Source organism: Charadrius vociferus, unplaced genomic scaffold (genome assembly GCF_000708025.1).
Source record: "Charadrius vociferus isolate BGI_N301 unplaced genomic scaffold, ASM70802v2 scaffold459, whole genome shotgun sequence".
Lineage (NCBI taxonomy): Eukaryota > Metazoa > Chordata > Aves > Charadriiformes > Charadriidae > Charadrius > Charadrius vociferus.
This window is the reverse complement of record NW_009650249.1, coordinates 2145285-2156433: the sequence shown is the minus strand read 5'-3', so window position 1 is coordinate 2156433 and position 11149 is coordinate 2145285. Positions and strand designations below refer to the sequence as shown.

The 11149-nt window shown below is 44.6% G+C and overlaps 1 protein-coding gene across 1 annotated transcript in view; it reads right to left on the bottom strand.

Moving 5' to 3' along the window:
• Positions 1–11149, bottom strand: part of PUM1 (pumilio RNA-binding family member 1) — a 79349-nt gene that overhangs the window by 44548 nt on the left and 23652 nt on the right. The window contains 4 exon segments of the mRNA XM_009893006.1: positions 1978–2248; positions 3231–3397; positions 5473–5651; positions 8321–8429. Of these exon segments, the coding sequence (XP_009891308.1) occupies positions 1978–2248; positions 3231–3397; positions 5473–5651; positions 8321–8429 (726 nt within the window).

Here is an 11149-nt window from a genome sequence, read left to right as displayed (position 1 = left end):
CCAGGGCACATTGCTGGCTCATGGGCATCCTGTTGTCCACCAGGACTCCCAGGCCCCTCTCCACAGAGCTGCTCTCCAGGAGGTCAGCCCCCAACCTGTACTGGTGCATGGGGTTATTCCTCCCCCGATGCAGGACCCTACACTTATCCTTGTGGAATTTCATTCTCTCTGCCCGACTCTCCAGCCTGGCGAGGTCACACTGTAAAGCAGCACAGCCTTCTGGCGTGTCAGCCACTCCTCCCAGTTTTGTGTCATCAGCAAACTTGCCGATGGTACACTCTATCCCTTCATCCAGGTCATTGATGACTATATTGAACAGGACTGGACCCAGTACTGACCCCTGAGGGACACCACTTGTTACAGACCTCCAACAGGACTCTGCACCACTAACCACAACCCTCTGAGCTCTACCTTTCAGCCACTGTTCAATCCACCCCACTGTCCATTCGTCTCACCCACACTTCCTAAGTGTGGCTGTGCGGATGGTGTGGGAGACGGTGTGGAAAGCCTTGCCGAAGTCAGGGTGGACAACATCCACTGCCCTCCCCTCATCCACCCATCCAGTCACACCATCGTGGAAGGCTATCAGATTAGTCAGACATGACTAAACCTGCACACTTTCCATGTCTGTCTGTCCGTCTTCGAGAGTTTTTATTTCCACATACCAAATTTTAAATCCTTTTTTTTTTTTTTTAAGGCTGGAAGAAACAAATAAAAGCTACTTGAACTTGTAAGTGAGCCTTAATTTAAATAGAAAACACTGAAGAAATGCCAATTACAGGCTTCACATTCCTGCAGTTATTTTCCCATATCTAACAGTTCTTTAAAAAGCAGTTCACTTACTTAGCTCTAACATATTGTTTTAAAAAAATACACGTCTCATTGTTTGCAAGTAATTCTTGCATTCAAGGTCCTACACCGGACTAAGACAAGCACTTGAAACTAGGTGGGTGGGTGGGGTTTTTTTTTTTTTTCCCTTTTTGAACTCTACAACAGCTATTTAGTTTAATCATTAAAAAATTTTCCATCATTAACCTCCCAAACATCTATATAACAAAACAAGCGATTAAGCTATAACACAGATATTTACATTGCTTTTAAGACTACGGTAACTCTCTGAAGGTGGGCCCTTAGCACCAACTTGGCATCGCTCTTTCCTCCGCGCAGCGCGCCAACGGGCGAGATTGCTAAAAAAGATCAGATATGGAAACCCAGGGCTAGTTATATACTCTCGCAATCAGCTACAACAAAGGATTTTATTCTTCTTTGAGGGATATCATAGTTACAAAAGGAAGGCAATAAAAGTTTACAATCGTTGCCCAAACTAGCAGGAACAGGAGTGGATTACAAGTCGATGGTTGGATCTCAGCCCAGCATTCAAGCGAAGCCAACAGCAAAGCAAGGACTCGCGTTGCTTGTCCAGGATGAGAAGCTTGGGCCGCTTGCGTGGGAGAAAAGGTCAAACAGACCCACTGGCCTGAGATAAAGTTTTGTAGTATTGGACTCTGACCTCAGCTTTTAAACCGTGCTCAGGTAGGAGCGAGACAATTTAAACACATTATTCCATCAGCCTGCTCCGGTTCGGCACTGCACGGCTCCCAGAGCAGGGCTGCACCACCGAGGCTCAACGGTTGTTTGACCTTTAAGTCACCTGAAGGGCTGGAGGGCAGGGTTGGTTTTTTTTGTTTAGCAGTTTTTACTAATCTAAAGCTCTTCTCCAATGCAAACTTACTCAAGCTAAAAATGACTAAGACACGGAAAAGTGCTGTTGATAACTGCTGTTTATTACAGGTCCGCAGATCTCCTGCACGGAGCTCCCTAGGAGGACACCTGCAGCACTCAATAGATGGCAGAGAGATGATGAAACCACTCCTCTGTCCCTCTCCCCAAGAGGAGAGACTGAGCTCACGCCAACCCCATGACGACTCTGCTGGAGGAACGGGAGCGGTAGGGTAGGACCAACGGCCGACACGTTACCTGTTGTTGGGAATTGTAATCGAAGAGCCCCACGGTGGCTGCGGCCGAGTCCACAGGCACTTGAGTGCCAGAATAATCAAATTGAAGAGGCTCCATGCCAACGTGCTCCATGGGATCCAGAGGGACACTCTGGGACTCGATGTTGGAGAAATCCTCCACCGGCTTGGCACCATTAGTACTCGCCAGCTGGGCTAAGCCCTCTGATCCATTCTGGTTCGGACCCAGAAGATCTACTTCGCTAGCAGAGTTCTGGCAATTACCAGGTGTACGGCTGCACAGAAAGAAAAGATACTCATCACTAAGCACATCACACAGCCTCGATTAACAGCAACAGACACTAGTACTCACCAGAACCGCTTGTAGATGTTGCGATTAAAAGGGAAAAATAAATCAAAGGAGGGTCTGAAATAGTTCCCTAAATTAATTCTATAGAACAATTTATCTATTTAAAAAAAAAAACAAAACACAAAACACCCACCCACAAAACCCCTGGTTCCCCCGCCTCAAAGACCTGTTACAGTACAAGTGTAAAAAAAAATCAGTTTCTTTTTTCTCCTCAATTGAGTCAGTCAGTCACAACAAGGCAAGATTTCAGAAATGCCAAAGTTATTTTTTCATAAAGCTATTTGGTAATTATTAACCGTGTGATGCTCTGGCACTGTATCTCACCTGAAACCTTTCTAAAATAGCTGCCATGGTTTCCTTATAACCTAACATAAGCGTTGGAATCAAGTGGGAAATGGTTCATCTCAACGCACGGGCCAGCAGGATGCGCCTCACAGCACATTTGTTTTGCTTTTACAGTTTTCCTACGTGTCAACAGGAGGCACAGCAAGCAGGTAAGCCAGCAAGAAATACAGATGCATTGATTACATCGCCAGCCCCAGTTTCAGAAGGCTTTAATCTCTTGAGAGACACAAGGAACAAGTCCAAAAGCCCAACTATAATTTAGACTAGTGTGTAAGCCGAGTCAACATCTTCAGTAGGTATTTCCATAGGAATCCCTCACAGACTAATTAAAAGCAGGTGTGAAAATAAAACAAGATTTCAATATACAGAACTAGGTCTGCACAGATGAGAGCCATCAGATGTTACCCTCCACCTTCTCACAGCGCTTCCCTGTGTACATTAAAACCTCCTCACGACACTGTTTCAGTGAGTCAAAGGCTTTTTCACTACACCATGGAAAATATTTCCAAAAAAAAAAAAAAGGTAAGTGTGACTGATTAATTATTAACAAATGGTGCACGTACCTGAAGTCTTTAACATCTGCGTCGATTCCATTCTGCACAGGCAAACCATTTGTTTTATCCATCACGTCCCCCTCCTCCTTCAGATCTCCTAATTTATCGCCATCAAATGTGCCCTTATTTTTCTTATCCCCTTTGTCATTCTCATCATTCTCTGCATCCCTTGGCCCCTAGGCAAAAGAGACATTATTTTAATAAGCTTAGTTTTCAAATCAATTTTACTTTTATTCCGAGATGGTAACAAATCAAAGAAACATGTCACAATAAAGTTGGTGACTTGTGAACATTAGTTCTTATAAACAAAAATGTAAAAAAGCAAAATAGTCAATCATAATTGAAGAAATAAGGGAATTAGTTCTCACTCTTCCAAGAGAGGTCTTATCTATCTATTCAATTTCTTCCATTTAGTAACTCAGGGTCTGCTTCTATAAGCCCTAAAAATCCCACCCCAATATAATTTTTAAAGACTACTTATCCAAATCCTCTTTCTAGATGGGACTTAGGCACTTCAAAATTAACTCAGGAACTTTTCCATACGACAGCATGTACTGAAGGGGTATACACTGAAGGGGTGACTCGGAAGTCACTGTTTCGGTGTCAAAGATGCAGTAATTGCCTGGACAAGTGCATGTATTTGCGCAGAACAGGATCACCTCGGTTTTTTGGGAAGCATTATTGTGGTTTGCACAGTGAATTCCAAGGTCTGGCTCACTTAAGAGCACTCAAGTCAATCACTAACTCGATCATTGGTTCATATAATCCTAAAGCACGTTTTTGGGGAGAAAAGGAAGGGGGGGGAGGGGGCGGGGAAAAAAAAAGGATTTCTGTTCTGTTGAGCATTTTATAAGTGGTATTACATCTGCAGCACTCTTGCCCTAATGTCTGCATGTTATTTCACTTGGGAGAAGAATGAAGGGTGATTATGCCAGGGGCAGAGTTTTGAACAACAAAAGGGAGAGGAAAAACAACATAATTTATGATAAAAAACAGCAAGGGGCATATAAACATATTTATCAGAGACAGCTTTGGTGCTGTCACAAGGACAGACATTCAAACCCTGTCTTCCACTTCATTTGAGGGAAAAGTCCTCCGTACATAACAGGGTGTTTGAACCCTGTATCAACTAAATCATTTTTCCATTCTCTCTGTTTGGAGGGGAGGGGGATTTTCTCCCCTCCATATTTAGGAAAAAAAAAAAAGGTTGTTTTAAAAGCAATCACCTTCTGCTGCTGCTTCTTAAATAAAATTGTGCTTTCAGAATATTAAAAGAGCAGACTTGGAAATGCCAATTCTAAAATCTGGAGCCCAATTCTCACCCACACTATGTGACATTCACCAGTGAGACCCTTCGTTTTGGAACTGGCACCCTGACTATCAATGCTGAGGAGCAGACACCTCTCTAACCCCCAATTCAGATGATAAATTGGCTCCTTCCACTGATTGTTCATTTCTCAAAAATCACCTTTATTAGGCTCAGGGTTCAACAAGGTTATCAGGTGCCCACTAATGAGGGAAAAAAGTAAGAGGATGGATGAAGGAAACCACAAATCAGCTCCCTGAAGAGATGAGCACTGAAGTCAAACAGTAACAAACCTACTCCGCTTTTATGTTTTTCAACAATTCCTGATCTAGCACTTGGCCGGTGAGGGAGAGCTGAAACGCAGCCCCCTTTTTCCCCCCCTACAGGGACGGGGCTTGATTATGCCTCTCTCACACATCCTTAGATTCGAGGCAGCAGCGACCGTGCTCCCTCCCCACCCCACGAAGCCCTGTGACTAACGCCATTTCTCCGCAGGAAACGATATGCCCTTGAAAGCATTCCCCAGCTGGAGTGGCTTTTGTAGCTACATTACGTTTCTAGCATCATTACATGGAGCTTTTTATTCTTAGCCAGCAACAAAGCAGCCACGCGCTCATTCAAAAAAAACCACGGGTATATTTGCATACTTTCCCAACGACAAGCTTAGAAGGGCTGTTACTGCCGGTGTGCTTATCCGAAGAACCAGGGAATGTCAGCAACCTTCACATCCTTTCCACCCATCTCCCATACTGCAGCCCCTAAGTCAAGAACAACGGTTAAACTGCTAGCCGACCCGTTTTTAAGAAAGAGAGCTAAACTAAGAGCAAATAAAAGAAAAAGAAGAAACATCTGCCTTTAGGAATGGATTAACAAACAAACAAACCAAGCAGCAAATGGAGAAAACAACATAATGGGAACTCAAATGTCAGAATCGGGCACACTTACAAATCCTCCTTTCCTTAGGCAGGAATCTCCAGGAGATGAGCTCAACACATACTCCACCATGCTAACTCCAAGTCCTCCACTCTCTGACCGTGGTGAAAGCACTGAGTTGACTTCACTATTCACATGAAACCCCTGACCAGGTCTTCTCTGAACCATAATCGGTTGGGAAACAGAGTGATCTGGAACAAAAACATGTGTAATTCTTAGAAGTAGATCCAACTATTCAAAGGAGGCAAGTCATTAAATATGTACTCTCTAGGGTCTTAATTGTACTAAGAAGTGCCAATTTTTTGACTCTGATGACGTGCATTAGAAAAAGCAGAACAGCTTTCTCATTTTTTAAATACTAGAACCTGTAAACCTACAAGCAGTAACTACATTTGAAGTCTAAAATCAAAAAAAATTCAGAAATTTAAGTCTCTAAGTAAAGATAGCAATTAAAAGACCCCCAAAGTTCTACGTTTTAGTTTTAGTAAAACTCTTGCATTAGTACAGGGAAAAAACAATCAGTCTTGGTTTGTCATTTAAAACATCAACCTACTGTTACACCAGCCTACGTTTGTTTTCTCGGTCATATGAACTGCCATATTCATGTCATGATCAGAGTTTCTCTTCGCTGCTATTTCCTCAAGAAAAAGTTTATGAGAACTTCATTATTTCTTCCTCATCCCCTGTCCTCCTGCACCAGCCCCATCCCTTCAGCATCCCTGCAGCACGAGGGTTTGAGGTCCAACCAGAAGAGCTTAAGGATACTTGTCTCCGAGTCCTTACGAGCTCTGCAAAAATTGCTGGCTGGGCAGAAGAAAGCGGCCCTACATCCCCAACGGGGGAAGGGGAGAAGTTCTCTGCTCCTGGCTGCTCAGCCTGGCAATAGTCAGCGAGTCAAAAATAATAGGCAGCAGATAGAGCAGTTCCCAGGGGATGGTGGAAGGGACATGCGATGATACTGATGCTGCAGCATCCCTATAAAGCAGACATAAGCTGTCAAGAGAAGTAATTCTATTCTATCACTGCTCCTGGCTACACTTTCCTGCCTTCTCCCTCAAGCCTGCACAAGCATCTACGTGGCCACAAAGTCAAGTGGACTGGGGAGACTTTTCCAGGATAAAGTTAACAAAGAAAAGATAAAAGCTAATTTTAACGCAGCTCAATTCCCCGCGGCGGGTTTCACCTCACTGCTGTAGAACTACTCCTGCCACCAGGAGGGGAAGACAGGAGCGGCCTGCATCAGACAGGACTGCTGCTTTAAGCCGTCAGTACTGGCTTTAAATGCTTTAAAACTGCAACTTCAAGGTAGGGTAGTGAAGAACCCAAAGCCGTATGGGAGGACTGCAGTGCGCACTGTGGACACAGACGGAAAGGAAAACGGGTGGAGCGAAGGGCTTCGTACAGCAAACCGGGCTTCATTCGTTCCACTGCTCACGGAACAAACCAGTCCTCCGGCCACGGCCACTTCCCCACCCCACCTCCCAGTTGTGCTCCCTGCGCCGGGGCAGCAGCCTCCAACTGCTCAGCCCACGGCCCGTCTCTTCAGCTTAGATGAGCCGAAGGGGAAACTGTGACTTCCCTGACTCACAGACACCATCTCAGGCCATGGCTCAGGAATAAAGGCCGTAAGGTGCACAGGATTAAGTGAGAATAAACAAAGGAAGAGATGAGACGAAGGGCTTTGACTCATGGAGATTTGTGATCAGGCAGTGTAGGAGGTTACCTCCCCCGGCCGTCTACCCAGCCCGGCTGGTGGCTGTAACCGGCCCAACAGCAGAGGCAGCAAAGGAGAAAGTCTCCTGCTCGGCCGCTGCCGTTCGGAGTCTGGCTCAGCCCTTAATCCACCCTCAGCTTCAGTTTACGTTAACGCAACCGGCCCCAGCCGCTGCGGAGGTCTGGCTGCAGGCGCCGCCGCGGAGAGCTGCTGCAGGAGGGTAAGGCAGACGGCTGGAGGCAGCAGCTCCCCAAAATCTCCCCGGTACCCAGCCAGAGGGCAAGATTCAGCCGATCAGATTTTGAGAAGCTTTGTCCCCTTTTCACAGCCATTTTGAAATTTAAAGAATAAAAAAAATGCCCTTATCGCTATCCCAATACCTTCACTTTGATAATGTGTATTTTCAGCATTTTTTTTTAAAAGCCCCGCAGAACAGTGAAGTTCCTCTAAATCACATCTCCCCTGGAGCTGTAGTTTAAAAACTGCACGAGACACTCAGCAGCGTTTAAGGAGCATATTCATTACACATAGAAAGCACAGAAAATAAAAAGTAAAAGGTTAGCATTTCAAATTCAGCACATGCATGTGATTTTTTTGCCATTTAACTAGAACCAACCTGAACACTCCGCCCGTAAGTTCAAAATAAGGGACAGTCTCTGAACCAAGAACAAAATTCTTGGCAGATAAACTTCATCACTACTAATTTAAAACAGCACTTTTTTTTTTTTCTTGTTTAAACTCAATGTTGTTGGGTTTTGGTTGGTTGGTTGGTTTAGTGTTTAAAAAATTGTGGGATTGTTTGCGGGTTTTTTTTTTAACTAATCTTGTTCTGTAATATCTCTAATATATTCGTAATCCATCCCAAGGCAGAAAACACATCAGAAAGTTTAAATTGAAATTTTAATCTAAAATTTTTAAGCAGATAAACGTAAGGGTATACACGTTCACATTAGACAATCTTTTTATAACTATGGATACCTTTTAACTCTATCACAAAGCAACGTGGGTTTTTCTATTAGTTTTTATTGTGTAAAACAGATGTTTTCAAAAATCTTTTAAAAGCTGTGTCCCCCAGACTGGCCAGCAATTTTGAGCAGATGAGTTGCACATTCAACCCCAACTAAATTAAGTAAATAATTGAGCTACCTGATGTTCCCCAAGCACTGTCTCTCCACTGATCTCCCAGAAATATCCCTTTTGGTCCATCTTTGCTGGAATCATCAGATTCCCAAAACTTTTTACCCGGCAACAGCTGCTGCAATTAAAAAAAACAAAACAAAACAAAGCATGATTAAAAGAAGTATAAAATGCAAACATAAACCATAAGCGTCTCCCTTCTAAACATGAATCAATCATTAAACACAAACTGATACATGCTTTATAATCAAAATATTTATATACTCCTAGGGTGAAAGCCATACAGCAACTGAGATAGTGATTCAATCTCAGCAATCCTCTTACATTCTTAAACGCTTTATGAACCCCACACACGTAAGCACACACATACAATTTACATTCTCCAGCCTCTCAGCACGAGAGCTACTTGCAAGAAAAATATTAGCAGAAAAAACCTGTTCCGATCAGAACATGATCACGACTTCCACCCGAGCTGTGAGGATACCTCTAAAACTCCCCAGCGTTTCCAGCACAAGTTCTGGCCCTCAGACACTGAGGTTCCGATGCTGGCAGGGACAGAATAGCTCAAGAGGTGCCAAGAGCTCTCACTTCTCGCTTATTTAATGACTGCTGAGGACTCCCCATGCTATGAAGGTTATTTGCAAACGCTAATAGGAGTGAACAGTTCTGGGCCACCGCACCTGCCACGCATGTGGTGTTCCTACCGGATGAAAAGAAAGAGGTTACGCACTTACTGAGACCAAGACAGAAAGTCATCCTTGGCTTGAATGAATCCAAGGAAGATTGCTCTGAAGTTCAGAAGACGGCAGAAGGAGCAAGGTGCCCTATTTAGCAGCTGTGTTTTGAAAATACCAGCTTCACCGAGGAAACACCTGCCGCGTGGCATTTACGTACGGCAAGGGGAATTTCCAGCCCTGCTCAAGTGCCTGAGGTGTCAGGCATACAATCTTCAAATTAAATCTTCTGGCTGAACGAGATGTATGCAATTCAGACAGGAAACAACAGTACATTCATAGCAAATTAACAAAATAAATGAGCCTTGCCTGCTGAAGTTAGAATAAAACTAAAGGAACTGGAAGATTAACAAGTACTTGCATCTGTTTGAAATTACCATAGAACAAACAAGAATCATCAGATTAGGCTGATGTCTCCTATATATCAGAAGCGTTGATAACTCTATGCTCCATCAGCAGACATGCAAATTTAAGGCTACAGCATAACCGGGTACATGGGCTGCTGGATGAAGATGAAGCAAGCACACATGATTTAAGAGCTCCCGGCTCGCAGCGTACTCTGGTTTAAGACAGACAATCAGGAAAGTTGTTCTCACCATTTCCTTTTTAACTTAAGGAAGATCTGTTTACTCAGAACCATACCACAAAGCAGGTCTGTACGTATGAGACTAAACCTCAGGTTCAGATATGGATAACTGGACAGATTACACAGAAGACGGGTATTATAATGAAAGCAATATCAATTTTACCCCACACCTGATAAGCTGAATTCCTTTCGAATCCTAAAAAAAAAACAACCAACCAAAACCAGAAAACCACCACAGGTAAGACAGCAATTACATTCAGCTATTTAACTGGCAAAGTTGCTGTTGACTAAAAGTAATCCTGCTTTTGCGCCCGGATCAGTAGAGAATAAGATCAATCCATGACTTAAACACAGCAGTCGCCTACTAGGGAAAATAAATAAATAAATGCAATGCCTTTGGGGGAAAAAAAAAATAAAAAAAAGAGAGAGCTTGCCCAGGCACAAGATGGAGGGCAGGCAGGGCGCACAAGCACGCCGCGGAGCGGGAGCACCGCTGCGTCAGGGGCTGGCAGTCAAACCTCAAGCTGTACGCAGCCACGCAGGTTCTACCGCAGCAGAACCACGTTGCAGCCCCCGGGCTCGCTGCTGCTGCCGGCCCCGAGGCAGGGCTGGCGCGGGGACACTTCCCAGCTGAACCGAAACTTTTATGCGCACCCCCCCGTATCATCTGTACCAGCACACCCCAATGCGAAACAAAGCGATCCTCACCTACAAAGGCTGAATGAACATCTCAAATTAACAAATAACAGGTCAAATTTTAGGATGACGTGAGGCAGTAGCGCTCCTCTTGTGCCAGGAACACCAGGAGCCACTTCTGAACCAGCTGAGATCCTCCTACAAGGCTGAAGGCACCGTGTATGTGTGTGCTGTTTGCTGCCACAGCACTAAACAACACTTATTTACAGATAAATGTTGCTCAATGAAATTGCAGTTTTTCTTTTACTGAAAATATACACTTGTGTAACCTCCTTCCCCACCCTCACCTCCTCTTCCAACTCACAGCAGCCTTCCTGCTATTAATTCAAAGCTAAAATTCAAAGCTAAAAATCTTCAGATTAGTTTTCAAACTAAGGATGAGATGAGCTCATTCACCATCTATGCCCGAGCCCAACGCAGTGTACTCCAAAATCCTTCAAAGGTATGTTCACTTCAGCCCCTCCTGGACGTACGGACTCTGGTACCTGGGCTGTCCCTAGGGCGGGTGAAGGACCTGCACAGAAAGGGTGAGGGACATGCAGGACTTGTACCCCCCCTGCCCCGCAGCGTTCATTACAGATGCAGAGTCTAGAACCACAGAATGGTTTGGGTTGGAAGGAACCTTCAAAGATCATCTAACCCAACCCCCCTGCCGTGAGCGTGGACATCTTTTCAGCATCCTTCAGGTTGCTCCAAGCCCCGTCCAACCTGGCCTTGAACACCTCCAGGGATGGGGCAGCCACAGCTTCTCGGGGCAACCTGCCCCAGGGGATCACCGCCCTCATAGGGAAGAATTTCTTCCTTGTATCCAAGAAGTCTCTC